At 37.7% G+C, this 21,299-nt stretch overlaps 2 protein-coding genes across 2 annotated transcripts in view; one reads left to right on the top strand and one right to left on the bottom strand.

Moving 5' to 3' along the window:
• Positions 1-21,299, bottom strand: part of GTF2F2 (general transcription factor IIF subunit 2) — a 157,959-nt gene that overhangs the window by 74,913 nt on the left and 61,747 nt on the right. The gene's annotated exons all lie outside the window — the stretch shown is intronic.
• Positions 13,747-15,195, top strand: KCTD4 (potassium channel tetramerization domain containing 4). The gene has a single exon (XM_040448487.1). It carries the CDS (start codon positions 13,747-13,749, stop codon positions 14,524-14,526), a length of 780 nt encoding a protein of 259 aa, XP_040304421.1. The 3' UTR covers positions 14,527-15,195.

Below are 21,299 nucleotides of genomic sequence, written 5' to 3' on the forward strand. Positions count from 1 at the left end.
CCCCCCCCCCCCCCCCCCCCCCCCCCCCCCCCCCCCCCCCCCCCCAGAAAAACTGACCAAAATGTAGGGTGCAGATAGTACCACACCCACATGATTTATATTAGAAAATCTTCTTTATGGTGACTTTTCTTGATTTTGTCTCCAAACTCCAGAAGACTCCTTACTGTAGTCCCTAACCTGTGAACACATGCGTAATTCAGTAGTTGAAGAGTCCCTCAATGCGTGTGAGATACACAACAAATCTCAAGTACAGACTAACAGATGTCTGTAAAAAGCAATGATGAGAAGCATGCCTACCTTACATCAAAATATGTCAGGAAGGAAATAAAGCCATAAATATTTTATATGAAATTTAAATGTCTAGAAATAATTTCTTCTTGTTAATCAGTTTAGTAAGATTGAGATTAAAAATCTGAATTTCCCAAATCTTATGTTTGAGTTTGCCTCTCCACTGAAGATGAATAGTCTATCTAGAGCAATTACTGTCATAACAAGAACAAGATTTGGGAAATTCCTATGTATAAAGTATCTTAAGTGCATGAGAAAGTCCTCTATTGAAACATAAATCAATCCCTTTTAAAAAACAAATTTAGAATACCACATGACTCCTGAAAATAATTTACTTTTATATCCATGTGTCTATTAATGTTGAATACTAAAGGAGCTACCTGTTAATACCATCTGTTAATGTTCCCCACGTGTCTAGCAGTATCTATACCACGTAGACAGGGTGAATTTAATTTTTAAAGGATTCTGCTGTCCGTGTTCTCCATATAATACTTGAAAGGGTAAGAAGCATCCAAAGCACCTGCCCATTTCACCTTGGCCACTACTCTCATCACTATTCTTCAATCAAGGTCATTCTCATAAAGCAACAAAATTCACTTCCCAAACCATAATTTCCTGTCCATCATATCCCCTTTTCAAACCTAAAATAGCTTTCCAATGATTCTCAAATGAAAGAAAAGTCTTAATCATCAGCAATGAATTTTCCCACTGATTGGCTGCTCTTAAATAACCCCACATCTCTGTTAGCTCACTCCCCTTCTCTTCTTAAGTAAATTTTAAAAAGCCAATTACTTATGAGAAAGCCTCCTAAGCAGGATTTAAAGCCTTCACACACATTTTAAAGCCTCATAGGAAAATGTTTTCATATTCTTTTCACTGACCATGCTTTAAATATTGCATTATATTTTAAAGGCATTTGAAAGCACCTACTTGCACACCACTGTTGTTTATTACAGATCATTTTCATTCATTACTTAAAACCACTTTGTTGGGGGTCAGGGGTGGCTCAGTTAGTTAAGTGACTGACTCTTGATTTTGTTTCTTCAGATCATGATCTCATGGTTTGCGAGTTTGAGAGATTGGGCAGGGAGCCTGCTTGGGATTCTCTCTCCCTCTGCCCCTCCACACAGCTCAGCGCACTCTCCCTCTCCCTTTCTAAAAAAAATACAAAACAAAACCAATTTAAAAGACCATAAATACTTGCAATGCATCAGGAATAACAAAAATAAATAAAACATGACTCCTGTCCTCAAGGAGTAGAGTCTAGTGCAGCCATTCAAATGATACTGTGGCATATATTTTTTAAAATGTACTGAGGACCCCCCCCAAAGAGCTTTGATGTGGGTTTTATCTATTGCTATTGATATTAGAAATTAAACTAAGAAATGGTTAGAAAATCAGAATTGAAAAAGACAAAAAGCCTTGGTATTATTATGAATAATTGTTTTGATTTCACAGGCCCTTTGAAAGGTTTCAGGAATCCCTCTACCCAAAAGTTTCCAGATCACATTTTGAGAGTTGCTGGTCTAGTGGGAATCTAAGACAGGTATATAAATCATTTTGAATACACCAGAATCACTTATCCCAAGCAGGCTCCACAAAGCCTGACACAGGGCTTGAACCCACAAACCATGAGATCATGACCTGAGCCAAAACCAAGAGTTGCACACTCAACCGAATGAGCCACTCAGGCACCCCAACACCAGAATCACTTTTAATAGATCTCCACTTAACCCACTTCTAGATTACCAAGGCTCTCAAGTCCCCTCTTTTAAATACAGTGACAGATGCCCATAGCTTGCCCATAGTGGGCAGTTAGGTTCATCTCTGGTACTCCCACACACTTCTGTTCTAACTATATTAGAAGTTGTTTATGCTAGTGTTACTGTTAGTAATTATGCAATTTGATTATATATTATATAATCCTATTAATTATGAGTATGGGGGAAGGAGATGTTTCTATGAAAACCAGGTTTAGTGCCTTGGCAAGGCATGATATAAAAGTAAGTTGCTAAAAAAACTACTGTCAAAGTAGACACTGGAGAAATTAACAGGAGACTAGAAGAGAAACATGCAAGTCTAGAAGGATTCTGCATTCTTACTGTTTCAGTGTCTAAGTTCTTGCTCTTTTCTAAGAAGCCAAAATTGTAAATCTAAACTAGATTATGAGTTGAATTTTCCCAAGAAACAGAGAGCAGATGCTCAATCAGCATACTATACTGTAATCAAAGGCCTTGTCCTACATGTACACTGGTAGCTAAATGTACATTTTAACCCTTAAGATAAAACGTTTAAGGCACTAGGAATGCACATTATGGTTCCCTACCTTTGAATTTACCTGACAGACTACCGGTCCTTCCCTATGGGCTATGGGACTCTACTGCACAATGCAGAATGTTTTTTTAACAGTTATAAGACAGATACACACAGAATACAGAGACCAAAACACACAAAGATTATGCCTAGCTGAGGTTCAAGAAAAGGTTTGATAGAGAAAACGATGTTTATGTTGGATTTTTTTTTTAATGTTTATTTTTTAGAGAGAAAGAGACAGAGCCCAAGCAGGGAAAGGGCAGAGAGAGAGAGAGAGGGGGAGACACAGAATCCAAAACAGACTACAGGCCTCAAGCTGTCAGCACAGAGCCCGACGTGAGGGCTCGAACTCATGAACTGTGAGATCATGACCTGAGCTCAAGTCGGACGCTTAACTGACTGAGCCACCCAGGCACCCTGTTTATGCTGGATCTTGAAAAACAGGTGGAATTTAGACAGGAGGTAAGGCAGAAAGATACTGAAGGTGGTAGGAATAGAGTGAACAATGGCTTTCATCTCCTTCCTCTTTCTCTTTCTCCCTGCGTGTGTTTTTCTCTCTCTCTGAATTTCAAACCAAGGGACCCACACCAGAATTGGATACTGGGTAATATTCCAGAATCCTTCCTATATTTTCTCCTCATCACCTATCCCCCGTCCTTTTTTGCAAGATCCATTTACTTCCTGGTTTCTGTTACTTGTGACCAAAAGAATCTTAAAGAATATGAACACACAACTTTGATAATAGTTTTATTTATCTATATCCTACCACCTAGTTTCAGAAAAAAATTGAGAAAGAGGCGCCTGGAAGGCTCAGTCGGTTAAGTGTCTGACTTCAGTTCAGGTCATGATCTTGCGGTTCACGAGTTCAAGCCCCGCGTCGGGCTCTGTGCTGACAGCTCAGAACTGGAGCCTGCTTTGGATCTGTGTCTCCATCTCTCCCTGCTCCTCCCCTGCTCGCGCTCTGTCTCCCTCTCTCTCAAAAATAAGAATTAAAATAAATGAATAAATAAATAAGAAAAAATTAAGAAAAATTTAAAGGGTAAATATATAAAACATATGCCATAAAGAAGAACTGAAGAGTTCCAGTTCTGATTCTGTCAGTAAATAGTGATGTCACTTTGGCAAGACTACTTCACATCTCTGGGCCTCAGCATGTACATAATGAAGTGACGAGGATCTCTGAGATCTAGTTCCAATTCTCTTTCACTTAATAAACAAAGAAAAAAAAACAACAACTACTGGCCTTCACTTCCAACTGGGGATGTTTTATTATTTCATTAGTGTTTCTTTTGTGTGGGCTGATTCACTCTTTCTTTCTTTCTTTCTTTCTTTCTTTCTTTCTTTCTTTCTTTCTTTCTTTCCTCCCTCCCTCCCTCCCTCCCTCCCTCCCTCCCTTTTTTCTTTTTAGAGAGAGAGTGAAAGAGTGAGCTCGAGCACGGGAAGGGTCAGAGAGAGAGGGAGACACAATCTGAAGCAAGCCCCAGGCTCGGAGCTGTCAGCACAGAGCCTGACACAGGGTCCGAACCCACAAAACAAATCGTGACATCATGACCTGAGCCAAAGTCAGACGCATAACCGAGTGAGCCACCCAGGTGCCCCTGCGCTGATAACTTTCTAATAAGACCTAGATATAATCAAATTTTCTTTGAGGAGAAATTAGAAACTTTCTTGAAACAACAACAAAATGTTGAGAAATTTCAGCTCTAACCAAGACCTTCCGGCTCTTTATCTCAACTGAGATAGACTCTATGTTAAAGAACTCAAGAAAACCGACAGGCACTTTTTACAAGTTAAGGGCATACCTAGTTTAAACAAGTTACAGTAATAAGCAGGGAGGGTGCTTATTAGCATTGGCATGTAATTAATGATACCAGGTATATTAGGAAGATGCTAGGCATCAGGAAGTTATAGGCATTCATTTCCACAAGGCCACTCCAGATCCACTTCGGTGTGGAGGCCTTTAAGAGCACTTCCAATTCCAGTTAAAACACAGGTAAGTGAGCCAGAACCAAGATTTTGGACTGTTCCTATAACTTCTGAAGCTATTTTCCTGATTCTTATTTATATCACATCTGTGTCTACCATCAGAAGAGGACTGAAGAAAAAATATTTTCACAGAGCTGGTGAATTTAAAAGGTAAACCATTTTTAATATTCCTATTAATTTCCATTCTTCTCATTTAAAATCTTTTCATGGAAGTTTTTTGCCTGTGGTTCACAGGGTAAGGCAAATCAATATAAACTACTTGGTATCTTAACAAACCAGTTAGGCAAACTTGCAATCTCTATATTATTAAGAAAGTGATCCTTATTCTATTCAAATTTGGCAACGGATGTTCTGATCTCTAACCTTCAAAAATTTTAGGAATGAAAGATCATGTTCAGATTTCAGTAAACCTACAGAGTTAGCATTTGATTATTTACCTCAAAAGTAACAAAGGAGCAGTAATATAAATATTCCCCAAAGTTATCTATTTATGTAATATGTTTTCATATAATATTCAAATTACAAATACACCTAATGCACTGGAAATTCCCAATTTTAAACAAATACTGAAACAAGATTTGAGGACTAGACCAAAGATTTAGAAAACATCTCAACCTCCTGACGCATAGCACTGCTCTTCAACTGTTCACCTATGGACTGTAAGAAAGAAGGCTGTATATACATTCCTATAAAAGGGAAACTGAGGGGCACCTGGGTGGCTCAGTTGGTTAAGCATCTGCCTCTAGATTTTGGCTCAGGTCATGGTCTCACAGTTCGTGAGTTTGAGCCCCACGTCAGCTTGGGATTTTCTCTCTCTCTCTCTCCCCCCCCGACTCTCTGCCCCTCTCCCACACTCTCTATCTCTCAAAATAAATAAACTTTAAAGAAAAAAAAAAGGACACTGTAATGATGATCAAATAGCATCTGTGAATGACAAGAATGGTTGCCCAGGAGTATAAAGAAAAGTAGCTAGCTAAAGTACAAAATCAAAGATGGAGGCCTAAAGGCACAAAGGAATCTGGATTGTTCTATCAGTCGAGAGCCATAACAGACTTTAGATCAAAGAAGTAACTTAGTGCATGAGCTTTTTAAAAACAAATATTTGTATGTTTTAATGTTTACAAATAAAGTCCACAAGTTATTATTCCTCCTATACTTCAGACTACAGTCTCTTTTATGCTTGTTACATCATATATGTAATTAGCCAATATAAAAGCCTCTTGAATACAGATGTGGGCATGATGTTTTGACTTGTAAACAGACATAATTTCTAACCTCAAAGCTGCTTTCAAGAATAAGAGGCTGGATAAAACCCAGAAATAAAACACAGCTTTATAAAAAACATAAAGTAATGCTATGTTTAACAATAAATGAAATAAGGCAGGAAAATCCTAATAATATAATCGTTTGTTTTAGTTAGACCTTCATCAAAGGGTGCAATCCAGCTTTGGCTGCTGCACTTGAAATCAGAAATGACTTAAAAACAATAGGAAAAGCGGGGCACCTGGGTCGCTCAGCTGGTTAAGCGTCCGACTTTGGCTCAGGTCATGATCTCATGGTTTGTGAGTTCAAGCCCTGCATCGGGCTCCGTGCTGACAGCTTGGAGCCTGGAGCCTGCTTCAGATTCTGTGTCTCCCTCTCTCTCGGCCCCTCCCCTGCTGGCACTCTGTCTCTCTCTCTCTCTCTCTCTCTCTCAAAAATAAACACTAATAAATAAATAAATAAACATTAAAAAAAAAAAAACAATAGCAAAGGTAATTAAATGAATTAAAACAAAAAACAAATCCTTCCAGGAAAGATTAAGTCTCCTAGAGAACAGATTTTCACTACAATGCTATAGTATTATTAAATAGTGCCAAACACTGTGCTTGATATGATGAGTGATACCAAGGAAGAAAAATACAGACCACTGCACATAGAAAGACTGCAACAGGGTTGAGGAATACAATATTAATGAATACTTATAGACAATCCAACGGCACCTATTTTCAAATCAAGTCAACAGGATTCAAGTATTTCATTAACTTCAACTTCAGTACCTCCTGTTCTCTTCACCATGCTTAACTGGTAACAGCAGTGGATGCCATACACTAGTTCTTTATGATTTTCAAGATAATTTAACAAAGTTATCTCCACAACTACAGGGTAGAAGTTATGTCCGCATCATTAAGAACTCCTCTGAGATAAGTTCCCTTTCCTGAACTCACGAATTACCTTCATATGGTGGTTTTTCAATTCTGCTTGATCATTAGAATAATCACCTGGGGAGCTTTTTAAAAACTACTGGGCCCAGGGGCGCCTGGGTGGCTCAGTCAGTTAAGCGTCCGACTTTGGCTCAGGTCATGATCTCGCAGTCTGTGAGTTCAAGCCCTGCGTTGGGCTCTGTGCTGACAGCTCAGAGCCTGGAGCCTGCTTGGGTTTCTGTATCTCCCTCTCTCTCTGCCCCTCCCCACTCATGCTCTGTCTCTCCCTCTCTGTCAAAAATAAACAAAAAAAATTTTTTTTAATTAAGACAAAAACAACAAAAACTACTGGGCCCAAAGCCAGAGATTCTACTCGAAGTGGCTTATGGGGGCAAGAGATGGTGGTATCTTTATAACTTCAATAGATCATTCTAATATGCAGTAGCCAGAGCTTAAAACTGCTGCATAATATGGCTCCTCACCCCAGGCTCCCTTTCTTCCTCTCCCTGTATCTCTGTTAATTTTATTTTCTGGTGGTATGAAGGTAGCAGCTCACAGAACTGCTCAAATATTTCATCAAATCTGAGACAGCATCAACTATAACATAACATCATCTTATAAGCCATTAAGACAAAACACTACCATGATTTTAAGACATACCCTGATTTCAGAACTGTTTAATGTGAAAAATGTGCAACATGAAAGAGTCCTCCGTCCCTAATTTACAATCAATATACTAAGAAACAGCATTTGCTCCTATGAACCATCATATATCCTGTCCTGCTGTTCAGGCTCCCTTCTCTTTCCTCCACACCATGTCACCACTAAGGAAGGACACAAGAGGATCTAAAGAAAAGAGGATGACAGAAGGGCCAGTGGTGGGGGACAGTACTTAAGAGCAAAGATTTTTTTCATCACTGATTTCATAATAATATTACCTTTACAAGTTTTCAAAGTCATGTCCCTCATTTTGAGATTGTACATAATGGTTATTAACATTTTAAAAATATCTTCTTCCCAAAGAGAAGGCAAAATTCCATTTTGCCAAATAGCACTATAAAAATGAGTTCTATATAATAATATAATTTCAATGTTCATTTGATGGCTCATGAAAGTGCTTTGCTCATCTGGTTACAATAGAATTTTCCAGTGAATAATAATGCATAGGCTACAATTCAAAAAAGAGAAAATTCATTTTAAAAAACATAAATGACTTCTCACAGAATTATAAAATACTGCTTTCCCTGAAGCACTCATCTCCCAAAGTATATTTAAAATATGAATTAATATGATTTGTAAATTGTTTTCATAGTCAACTGTATAATTAAGGAAAAGCAAAGAATGTGGAATGGAATTTTGCTTGAAGTTCTCATTTAATCTGTCATTTTTATTTGTGCTCCTTTTAATACACAGTGCTTTATTCTTTTCTACACTCCTCAAATAAGCCTTAAGTTTGCCAATATAGCAAAGATTCCTGGGCTTCTCTGAAGACTCAGTTCAACACTGCAAAACATTCTCAAACACATTCACCTGACTGGAAGTACCCATCCACAGAACCTTCCTGCCAGAGGATATATCCAGTGAGTCCTAGGATTCAAGCATTCTACATAGTTGGTTAGATACTGTGGCCAATCAGCAGCATAAGGTAGCTGGGGCAGTATTTGTGTTAGTACAATCCCAGTACCAGACAACACTTAATGCAGCTGAATTTTATACGTCAAAACTAAAGGTTTGACATTCAAACATAATTAGATTAACATGGAAAAATACTTGATTCTTATATTAATACATTACACTGTGTAATTTATTTTTATTTTTTTTGAGAGAGCAAGCATACACCCAAGAGAGCTGGGGAGGGGCAGAGAAAGAGGGAAAGAATCCCAAGCAGGTTCCACGCTTAGGATGGAGCTCCATGCAGGGCTCAATATCACCACCCTGAGATCACGACCTGAGCTGAAATCAAGAGTCAGATGCTTAACTGACTGAGCCACACAGCACCCCTATTTTTATTTTTTAACACAGAGGCTAGAGTAAATTAGTCATAGCTGAATATCAAAACGAATGTTTCTCACATTAAATGCTATTAACAGGAGGCTACAAAGAAGAGATAAACCACACATTAAAAAAGAGAAACTTGGGGCACCTGGGTGGCTCAGTCAGTTAAACATCCGATTGATTTCGGCCCAGGTCATAATCTCACAGTTTGTGAATTCGAGCCCCACATTGTGCTCCATGCTGACAGTGCAGAGCCTGCTTGGGATTCTCTTACTCCCTTTCTCTCTGCCCCACCTCTGTTCACATGCACGCTCTCTCTTTCTCTCTCTCAAAAATAAATAAACTTAAAAAAGAGAGAGAGAAAACTTAGCTTGCAAAAGACACGGTTCAAAGCAGAGATATCAGAGGACATAAAAGTAAGATGGCCAAGGGTTAGCCAGATTAGAGAAAAGGAACAGATAAAGCTATCATTATGGAGTCAGGCAGGTGGGCATCAAATTCAAGTGAGGAAAACAGATCAAGAAGCTTGAAAAAATGTGGCAAGTCCGGAGCTAAGACCGAGTGCCAGATTCAAGTAAAAATCGACAGTTGCTTTTACCTTCTGTCTAAGGTAATGAGAAATCATCTTTGTTTTATTTTGTTTTGTTTTTGTAAAGACAGGCAGAAAACATGGAGGTAAAAACAACCAAAAAGATCTGGTATAGGTGGAGACAGAAGCAGTGTTCTTTCTTATTTTAAAGGCAGCTCCTAAAACCAACCTTTTTCCTTGAAAAGGAGTGTTTGAATTTCACAGAGTGATATGGTCAGTTTGGGGGAATTATCAAATCTTGTATCTTCCAACCAAAAGAGATACCTTCTTGGTGAGGTTCTACTTCCTTCCATGGCACATAAATAGAGCAAGCATATATTATGATGACATCCCGTGTCAATCATGGCGACGACAATGACCTCATTTTCCCTCAGGAACTAGTAGATAAGATGGGAACTCCTCCCACTGGCCTGGAAGAAGTTCTGCCTAATGCAGATACTGGAAGATTAGCATCGTCGTATTAGTGGAAGGTTTTGCTAGAATTTGATTAGGCACTGGGCCTAACTAATGGATATACCTATACCAAGACCCTAACATGGCACTGTCTAAATCCTAAAAGTTGGGGCGCTTGGGTGGCTCAGTCGGTTAAGCAGCCGACTTCGGCTCAGGTCATGATCTCGCGGTTAGTGAGTTCGAGCCCCGCGTCGGGCTCTGTGTTGACAGCTCAGAGCCTGGAGCCTGTTTCAGATTCTGTGTCTCCCTCTCTCTGACCCGCCCCCATTCGTGCTCTGTCTCTCTCTGTCTCAAAAATAAATAAACGTTAAAAAAAAAAAAAATTAAATCCTAAAAGTTGGCTAAAGGGCTCTTTTGTATGTGTGAGTACAGATGTCTAAGACAGAGGTGATCTAACTCTAATAAAGGTCTAGGGTAATGAGTAGAAAACAGGGCCCCTACCTTAAAAAAATCATTCTGTCTGCAAAGGAGATGAAATCCTCAAATCTAGTGATCAAGTGGATCGAAGTAAGCTAATCTTTGACATGTGGGTTAAGTGTTTTGCTGAAACTGTTGAACTGCAGTTTATATCTGCAGTGAGGTGGAGAAACAGAATCACACCATATTTTTCTTGGCATACGAAGCACCACTTTTATAGTTTTAGGGTTGTGTGGACCTGACTGACACTATCCAGGACAAGCTTTCCCCACCCTCCACCCACCCAAGCAGGCAAATACAAACTTAGAATAGAACAGAAAGAAGAAAACAACCTAGCTGTCTCGTAAGGGGCAGGTGTGCCACAACAGGCAGCAATGATCTACAACCCCCTGCAACGTCTGTAAAATGCAATCATGTTACTTTAAAGGGGATAATGTGGTGTAATGGGGATAAAGTGAGGCCTACCGGGAGCCATTTTTCTTTTTCAAGACTGCAAGTTGGGGGCAGCAGGACACAAAAGAAAAGTGCTATGGATTCATATCAACTTCTAGTCAGGCACTAAGACAAAGCTTCCGTCACACTATTGTTGCCAGGCCATGGGTGGCAAGCAAATCATGCATGGCAGGTGTGCAGAAGCCAAGAACGCCGGTGTGAAGTCAAGACTGGAAAAAAAAGCGACCGAGGGTCAGAGGCACATATTGGGGTGGGTTCAGAGTCTGTCAAGGCAAGCCAGCAGAAACAAAGAACACAAACAGTCTTAAAACCCAGGCAGCAGAAACAGAAGTGAGTTGGCAAGTGTAACGGGGCCCCGGTGCGCTGGCTGAAGAGGCAGCCCCGCCTCACCTTCCCATCCTGAGGAAGCCCACCTTCTAGCAGCACGAGCTTCATTTCCCCATGAAGGCATCTACAAATGGGCCAAACAGGCTGTAGGGAAGAAGGCCTAGGATTACGTGATCATCTCCTACGTCACTCCATTTAATCATACAAAACCCAGGTTCCATCACTACACTACAGTTCTGTTCTGCTGCTTCTGATGTCCCATAAAGTTCATTTAAAGAGGACCAGACCCAGCAACAAAATTATCACGTCTCTGCGGATTCTGCTTATTACATGGTGCTACTAGCATACAGTGACTACAAACATATGAATCCCATGAATACATTTCCAAAGTTGTGCTAAAAAAAAATCTATTAAATATATTTTTTAAATTTTTTTAATGTTTATTTGAGAGTGAGCGAGCGAGCGAGCGAGAGCCAGTGAGCAAGCACAAGTGGGGTAGGGACAGACAGAAAGGGAGACACAGAAGGTGAAGCAGGCTCCGGGTTCTAAGCTCTCAGCACAGAGCCCAATGAGGGGCTCAAGCCCATGGACCGAAAGATCATGACCAGATGCTTAACTGACTCAGCCACCCAGGCACCTCTATATTTCTTAAAAAGTCAGATCCATAGACAAGACTTGATTCTAAAACAACAAAATCAACACAGACATGAAATTGTTAGAATATAAGAGTAAACTCTTCTTAAATGATACAGGACTAAGGGGAAGCTTTAGTTCAAGTGTTGGCTTATTAACAAGCTGTAAAGTTCTAGGTAAAACACTGTTAAAAGCTCCCTAGGGGCACATGGATGGCTCAGTCGGTTAAGCGTCCAACTTTGGCTCAGGTCATGATCTCGTGGTTCGTGGGTTCGAGCCCTGCGTCGGACACTGTGCTGACAGCTCACAGCCTACAGCCTCTTTAAAGTGTCTCCCTCTCTATCTGCCCCTCCCCCACTCGTTCTCTCTTTCTCTCTCTCTCTCAAAAATAAACAAACATTTAAAAAAATTCCCCAGAATGTAATTTTATTTTTGGTAAAATGAGGAGGTTGAATTTTATGGTCTCTAAGCAAAAACTCAGCTCTAAAAACGTTATGCATTAGATTTCTAGTTTAATTTCAATGGACTTTTGATAATCTAAGTATTAATACATGTTATCTGCTATAATTAAAGATATAATTTTTTATATCTGAAGAAAATCTAACATTGCTTAGAGAAAATACAAGGTAAGCATTTTTAGAAGACTCTGCTCCAATGTTTCCGCCAACATACAGTTGAATAATTAAAAAATGCCTTTAATGTAATAGAAATATAAATCAATTCAATATTAAATCTAAATCTAATTTAACTCTGAGAATAATGTGCTCCTCAGAATAATTTAGCAGATAGACCAGTCAAGTAATAGTGTACTGGGGACAATGTTCACATTTCTTACCCCTGGGCCTTTAAACTCTAGAAATGAAAGCTCAGATCTCTAAAATGCCTTGGAAGGCAAGTTAGAGGGGAAGAAGAAAAAAGGGGTGGGGGTGGAGGGGACACCAGACTCAACACTGTTCCACTTCCCAAGTTACCAAAAAATAAAATAAAAAGTTGTCTTTGGCCCTTTTGCCTTTTGTGTACACTGCGGGGGGGGGAGGGGGGGGGGGAACCTAAAAAAAACAGTGAAATTTACCATGGCACTATTTTACAGCAGGTATTCTGAATCTTTTATCTTCCGAAACACGTGCACGTGGGTATGTGAACATGCACACACGCACACGCGCGCACGCACACACACACACACACACACACACACACAGTTACAGTATTTTCTACAGCAGCCCAAGTCTTTGTTCCACATGGAGCGGGTTTGGGATAACACAAGCTTATGAATTTTTCATAGGATATCTTAACCAAAAAGACATGTAAACGACTACTGAAAGCCTGTACGTTTGACGCTTTACCTTAGGGTAAAACAAATAAACCCAAATAAAATAAAATAATAGAACCTTTCGTTAAGCATTAAGAGCATTAAGAAAATTTCTTCTCTCGTGCTAAAGATCTCTAAATCACAATCACATGCAAATCAAACTAAATTCAAGTGCCACGTCATAAACAACAGGTTTAAATGTTCTTATTTGGGTCTTTAAAAATGACTTCACCACTGTGAAATGTGTGTTTTACAGGAGAAAAGATTCTATACACCTCCTTCCCTTCTCTTTTGGTTTCCTGTTTATGATTTGCTTTAAAAAATGACACAGATTCAATATGCATTATTTTTCAAAAACTAAAAATATTATTCAATATTAAGCTTGCCTGTGTGAGCAATAACTTAAAAGACATTTAGAAACGGAAACATACTCAACTTAGCTGGAGAATTAAATATTTGTAACTGCTTAACTGCTAAGAGGAAATCCAATTTACTGAGTAACTTGAGGAACTTTTATTACTTCAAAGAACACACATGAAAATCTTAAACAACAAATTCCTTCCCTGATACAGTTAAATGCAAATTATCTTTTTTTTCCCTGTTTTCTTACTCCAGAAATCTCCTGCACGCATAGCTGATGCGCCACCTACTGCAAAACCGAGCTGACAGAGCAGGCGGCGCTGCCAGCATTTCCATTCCATCACCAGGCTGGGGCTGAATAAAGGCGTGCTTGTGTGGTAGTGTTTCTTTTTTAAAAATCTCAGAGCCAAGAAGAACAGGCTGAAATAGCATTTTCAAAAATGGAGCGTAAAATAAACAGAAGAGAAAAAGAAAAGGAGTATGAAGGGAAACACAACAGCTTGGAAGACGCTGACCAAGGAAAGAACTGCAAATCCACACTGATGACCCTCAACGTTGGTGGATATTTATACATTACTCAAAAACAAACACTGACCAAGTACCCAGACACTTTCCTTGAAGGTATAGTAAATGGAAAAATCCTCTGCCCGTTTGATGCTGATGGGCATTATTTCATAGACAGGGATGGACTCCTCTTCAGGCATGTCCTGAACTTCCTACGAAATGGAGAACTTCTACTGCCCGAAGGCTTTCGAGAAAATCAACTTCTTGCACAAGAAGCAGAATTCTTTCAGCTCAAGGGACTGGCGGAGGAAGTGAAAGCCAGGTGGGAAAAAGAACAGCTAACACCCAGAGAGACTACTTTCTTGGAAATAACAGATAACCATGATCGCTCCCAAGGACTGAGAATTTTCTGTAATGCTCCTGATTTCATATCAAAAATAAAATCTCGCATTGTTCTGGTGTCCAAAAGCAGGCTGGATGGATTTCCAGAGGAGTTTTCAATATCATCAAACATCATTCAATTTAAATACTTCATAAAATCTGAAAATGGCACTCGACTTGTACTAAAGGAAGACAACACCTTTGTCTGTACCCTGGAAACTCTTAAGTTTGAAGCTATAATGATGGCTTTAAAGTGTGGCTTTAGACTGCTGACCAGCCTGGATTGTTCCAAAGGGTCAATTGTTCACAGCGATGCACTTCATTTTATCAAGTAATTACCTGTGTCACGAACAAAGGCAACAAGCATGCAGCCAGCAAGCTTCGGAAAACCACGGCATCAAAGGCATCCCAAATAACGTGTGCCTAGTCAGCTCTGTACTCAGAGCCCTGCTGCTAATCAATTACTGTGAGCTAACGGTATGTAAATTCTATCGCTAAAGATGTCCTTCTCAAGGGTGTTCCTGCTGATCAGACTCTTAAAATGAAAACAGTGATGTTCTATATATTATAAATAAAGACTGAATGCTTTTGCTATTTGTTTATTTCTCCGTAAACTGTCTTTCAATCAGAATGTCTTTGGTACTTGCACAATGAACAAGCATGTACATTATCTATCATTCATTTAAGTAAATGGTAATACAATATTTTAAGGGGCTGTAAGATTTAAAATCCTTTCTACCAATCTACAAAGAAACTGAACTGGTAAAATTAAACATTGAGAGAAAAAGAGATGTGCAGATGTACTAAAACAGAGCTACAGTGAAACCAAATGTAAGTGTAAGAAGGTATTAAAGCTATTGACTTAATTTTAACGGCAGGCACTAAAAGCTTATTCATAGTTCCTGTATTTTATACTAGAATTATAGCTGAATTGACATATTGCTGAACATTCCTAGAAAACTGCTTGATGACAATAAAAAATAAATAAAAGCACTATTAGCTTCTTTGTTTGTATTAATAATTATAATAAAAAGTTATATGTGTCACTTTCAAAACAAAGTGTACCACTTGATGATTTCACACAATATTACCTATTGATGTAGTCAACTGGCAGGCTACAGTAACCCTGGCTGGTCTTCCAAGTGACAAAAATCAGCAAATTCATTTCTTTGCAGGCTGGGTTCCAACACAACCTGCATAACTTAGCCTCAACAGAATATGTGGTATCAAAATAATACAGGAGTTCATTTTCAGAACCACCCTGTCTGTTCATTCTTCAAGCTCAAAAATATTAAATGAGCATCACTAGACATTATTCTTATGAAAGAACTTTATTCATTTCAGTACCTATTTTGATGCTAAATCTCAGATTCACTGAATTGTGTTAATTTCTTTAACCTCATGCTGAAGTTATTTTTTTAAATTAAGTTTCATATATGGCTGTCTCAATGAGATAATGCAGAAACTTAGCTCTAAGTGCTAAGTTAGAGTGCATTTTTCCTCCCAAAGAACAGCTAAATCATTAATATGCCTCTCATTTCCTTTGGCTTCTAAGAACAAATTAGATCTTAAATTTGCTCCTTTAAAATTTAATCACTATTAAACAAATTTAACCATTAAAACAGGTAACTAAATCTTGATTTTAATAAAATTCAACAAAAGTTTCTGAAAGCCTTGACTGAGGTTACATAAATTAACATAAATGCCAAAAGTTTGCTTAAACATAAAAACTTGGAATTAGCAGCAAAGCTAATTCATTCTTAGAACTCTGATTTCCAGTTATAAAATCAAAGGTAATGCAAAAGTTGGTTGTACATACTAACGGAAATACTTTAAAATCTATCATACAAAAAAGTCCTTTAAAAAATGCACATAAAAAAAAACCACCTCAAAACTCCATATCAACCACACAATCTTCTTTTATATATAACAAGAAAAAAGATGCTTCTAATAAAACATCAAATTATCTCTTACATACTTTAACATGGCTTAATTAAGAGTTAAAGGAACTACGAAAACAGAAAAATACAGTAAAATCTATTTTAGCTATTACTATAATTGAACTGTTTACATGCGTCTCCAGCTTATGAGTTGACTTTTCCTTGGCATTTGGACTTTGGTAATGAAAAAAATGATAGTGATTTAATGTCAAAGCAAGATTTTCTCTAACAAGATTTCATTACAGATAATGAATATAGCCTTGACATATCTTATTACAGGAGATATCACTGAACAAATCTCCTTAGAAGTATTATAAGTTTTTGCATGAATTCACAAAAAGAGAATTTAACTGTTACAATAAATCATTACTGATGGAAACCAGTACTTAAAGAAATCTATTAATCATTTTGATAAATGTCTCTAAAAAAATTGTATCTGGATGCATTTAACTCATCCTCAAACTTTTGATAAACCATAATATTGTAAAACAATTTAATAATCTGGAAGGATATTTGACCAGATTGATTATTCTTGTGTAACTTTTTAGAAGTGTAGCTTTTTAAATTCAGCCAGTTGCACTTGGGTTTATACATCAAGTGCATAAATAATGTGTTGTAATATCATTTTCAATTTCACCATTTCTTAAAATATTTAGAAATGCCTCCCATTAAAAAAAACTCAACAAATCATACAAAATGCCAATCATAAGTCAGGGTGATATCATATTTTTGTTTGCAGTCAATGAAGAATTTCTTCCTCAAATTTTTCACAAAAAAATTCTTGTTTTTCTCACTGCTCCACAGAGTAAGTCACAAAGTGATGCTTTATCTTCTTTTTCAGAAGACAGGTAATAAACAAAAATAGGTTACTATACTTGCCGCAAGCCAAACATAGATAGTCCCATATTTGGAATTAACCCACACAATGCTTCTAGCACTGTCCTTAAAATATGAAAAATAAAAACACAGCTTATAGTGTACTATACTTCTAAAATGCATATGGCTGTGTGCAGAGCAAATGAAACACTTAATGAGACTTTTCAAATGATGAAAGATAACTACCAACTCAGACTGAAGGTAATGATACTAATGAAACTTGTTATTTTCTAAAGAAAATTAATTACAGTTCAATTCTATTTTAAAGATAATAAAAGATAACCCTTACTGTTTTATTACATGCCTGATACTGCACTATGAACATGCATTATCTTAATTAATCCTTACAATGACGTTGAGGAAGGTAATATCATTCTTTCACAATCATATAGTTATTAAGAGGTAAAAGAGGATTCAAAACCTGAATCAAAGACCAGATTCAAAACCGGCCAGGTACATTAACTTCAGAGCCCAGGAACTGTGTGTGCTTTTGCCTGCCACTTACATCTCTAACACTTAAAACCTGGCATAAAACAGGCATTCCTGAAGTATGGGCTCAACATAGAATACCAAAATACAGGTTTGCCTCACTTGATAAAAAATCTCACAATGCAGGTTCTTGTAAAATGAGTGAAAAACTGAACTAATGGGAAAGCAAATAAAATTTTTAATGTCATGCTGGGTCATTTAAAGAACTTGAGATCAATCATCTCACAACAACAAAGGATAGCCTAAATTTGTCTATTGACAAATCTGGATCTTCACATATCAGGTTTGTGGAAAAGGAGATTAACTTTTTATGACCTGTACAGTCCACAGAACTGACATATTATGAAGAAAAAATATAGCGCACATGAGCTCTCAAGTCAGACTTGGATTCAAATCCAATTAACCTCCACTAACTTGCCTACATAATGTAAGCAAGATTCTTCACTTCTCTGAACTTCAATATCCTCAGAGCAAAATGGAGATAATGATTAGCTGATAGACCCTTTATAAGGCTTAAATTAAATTACATGTAAAGGGCCTCACCCACTATAGACTTTCAATAAGCACTGGTTATTATCTTATCCAGTGTAAAGATATCTTCATGACACAACCATGAATAACATGCACAAAAATCTACGTTTACAATTATTAGGCTTTCAACTTAGACATAAACAGAATGCAGAACTTTTAACAAATGCAATGCCTAATCCTTTGATGAATGCTATAAGATACAAGAATATACTTTAAATTGCTACAGGCAAACATAGTTTTCATTGGTATTAATTTAAAAATACATACGAGTTTCTTGGGACTTTTATATTCTACCTTCATGTACAAAATCTACGAGAACCAAATAATCATTGCAGCTGTTTCATCAGCAGTATAAAACCAGTCAGCAGTAATATATGTGATAACACAATCCCAGAGATACCCCCATCTAATAAATTCTGGTTAAATGTCTTAAACTACAATGATGTCAGTCAAGGTTAAAATTAGAGCATCTGAATCATATTTATCCTTGCTAACAAAGCAGAAGTGTAGTATGGACTATCCCAAAGAGCATGCAACTTAGAAATTATTTGTATTTAGCTTTGAAATATATATGGCTACTTCCGTAGCAGACTGATCTTCCTAATCATATTTTGCTTAAGCTAGTATTAAAATTAATTTGCTTCAGTGAACAAGCACCAAGGGAGTGGTGATAAAGGGAGGTGTGCCAGGCAGAGGGAAATATCTAAGATGAAATTTTAAATTTACCTAAAATAATTTATGAAAAGGTGACTATGTTTCTATTTCTTGAACAAAATATACAATAGGGGGTGCCTGGTGGCTCAGTTAGTTTCAGCTCAGGTCATGATCTCATGGTTTGTGAGTTTGAGCCTTGCATAGGGCTCTGCACGGACAGCACAGAGCCTGCTTGGGATTCTCTCTCCCCCTCTCTCTCTGCCCCTCCCCTGCACTACCCTGTGTGTGTGTCTCAAAATAAACATTTAAAATAATAAATACAGACAACTATATAATAAATCATTCATCCATATATATTTTAAAAATGCACAAGAGTAAAAGTTTCTATCAAACAAAAATCACTGATATGCACCACATAAGCTACTATAAATGACCTCCATTTAATTAAAATTTTCCAACAACGCGGGGCGCCTGGGTGGCGCAGTCGGTTGGGCATCCGACTTCAGCCAGGTCATGATCTCGCGGTCCGTGAGTTCGAGCCCCGCGTCAGGCTCTGGGCTGATGGCTCAGAGCCTGGAGCCTGTTTCCGATTCTGTGTCTCCCTCTCTCTCTGCCCCTCCCCCGTTCATGCTCTGTCTCTCTCTGTCCCAAAAGTGAATAAATGTTGAAAAAAAAAATTAAAAAAAAAAAAATTTTCCAACAACGCAAAAAAAAAAGTGCAATGTTAAGGATTTTGTATATAAAATGTGGAAACTCTAGTTTAATTTTAATCACTAATTATTTTAGAAAAAATACTGAATTGGATATGAAAGAGTGAAATAATTGTAGGTCTTTAAAAAAACTGTTCCCTAGCATAAAATATAACAGTCAACCTAATAGCACAACGAGTTTTTCCAAACCCAAGATTCCAGAGTATTTAGGTACATTTAAAAGCAACATTTAGTAGTTTGGTTTCTTTTCTTTTCTTTTTTTTTTTTTAAAGATCTCATTGGGGCGCCTGGGTGGCGCAGTCGGTTAAGTGTCCGACTTCAGCCAGGTCACGATCTCGCGGTCCGGGAGTTCGAGCCCCGCGTCGGGCTCTGGGCTGATGGCTCAGAGCCTGGAGCCTGTTTCTGATTCTGTGTCTCCCTCTCTCTCTGCCCCTCCCCCATTCATGCTCTGTCTCTCTCTGTCCCAAAATAAATAAACGTTGGAAAAAATAAAAATAAAAAAAATAAATAAATAAAAATAAAGATCTCATTAACTGTGGAAAATTCCGTTTTGAAGACAGGCTCAACTTTTCAAAAAGTAATTCTGCTTACTATCTTCAAGGATGTTTAGACATATATTCTACATCATTAGTGTAAAATTGAACAAGTCTGATTTCTTCTTAATTCCACTCCACTGAGTTTGTCTTGTTATAACAGATATTAACTAATTTTTAAGGTTCTTGAGAATTACTGAACGATATTAACTTTAATGTCAGTGGTTATTTAAATTTAATAACCTTCTGTGACTTAATGAGGTTTTACCAAAAAATGAGACTATTTAGCATTTACTTTAGATAGATCATTTGCTGAATTGTTCTTCATTTTTAAAAAACATTAAAAATAAGTATGAATGCAGATACCCATGATCTCATATCTGTTTTGACTGTTGCATATTTTTTCTATCCATATATATTTTTAAAGAAACCCATGTAGAAAGAAAAAGGAAAGACTATTACATATAGCTACGCACAGCAATAATTACTGGAGAGAAACACAAAACAAAAGAATCTAAAAGTCATAGGTGATTAATCTATAAAACAAAATCAAATTATACAACCACAGGCACTTACTTGCACTTATGATACATACACCTTTACTTGTTACAACGCAGCCCAAAAAGAACACATTGGGATTCAGTATGTAAATATACAGCTACCTTGAAAACTGGAAGCAGGCTTTATTAAAATGCCATTTTGATTGCCAGCTATATTTCCCTCCCCTCTTCTTTCTACCTTATCAAATTTAAATTATTTGGATATAAGGCAGATTATACTTACAAGAGGCAAGAAAATGGGGTACTGTGTCTCTTACTATTTTAGAACAAAAATTTTTTATGTTGTAAAACTCACAAGATAATGAGTTTGTAGAAAACTAACAAAGCTTGATATAAAAATTTGGCAGTTAAGGGGCACCTGGGTAGCTCGGTTGGTTAAGGGTCCGACTTCAGTTCAGGTCATGATCTTGCAGTCCATGAGTTAAAGCCCCACATCAGGCTCTGTGCTGACATCTCAGAGCCTGGGGCCTGCTTTGGATTCTGTGTCTCCCTCTCTCTCTGTCCCTCACCTTCTCACGCTTTCTCTCTCTCTCTCACAAAAATAAACATTAAAAAAAATTTTTTTTTTTTTTTAATTTTGGCAGTTAAGGGGCGCGTGGGTGGCTCAGTCGGTTAAGTGTCTGACTTTGGCTCACGGTTTGTGAGTTCAAGCCCTGCGTTGGGTTCTGCGCTGACACCTCGGAGCCTGGAGCCTGCTTCAGATTCTGTGTCTCCCTCTCTCTCTCTGCCCCTCCCCTGATCACGCTGTCTCTCTCTGTCTCTCAATAATAAATAAACATTTAAAAAAATTAAAAAAAAAATAATTTTGGCAGTTA

This window comes from Herpailurus yagouaroundi, unplaced genomic scaffold (genome assembly GCF_014898765.1).
Source record: "Herpailurus yagouaroundi ecotype Mexico unplaced genomic scaffold, PumYag 197, whole genome shotgun sequence".
In the NCBI taxonomy this organism is placed as follows: Eukaryota; Metazoa; Chordata; class Mammalia; order Carnivora; family Felidae; genus Herpailurus; species Herpailurus yagouaroundi.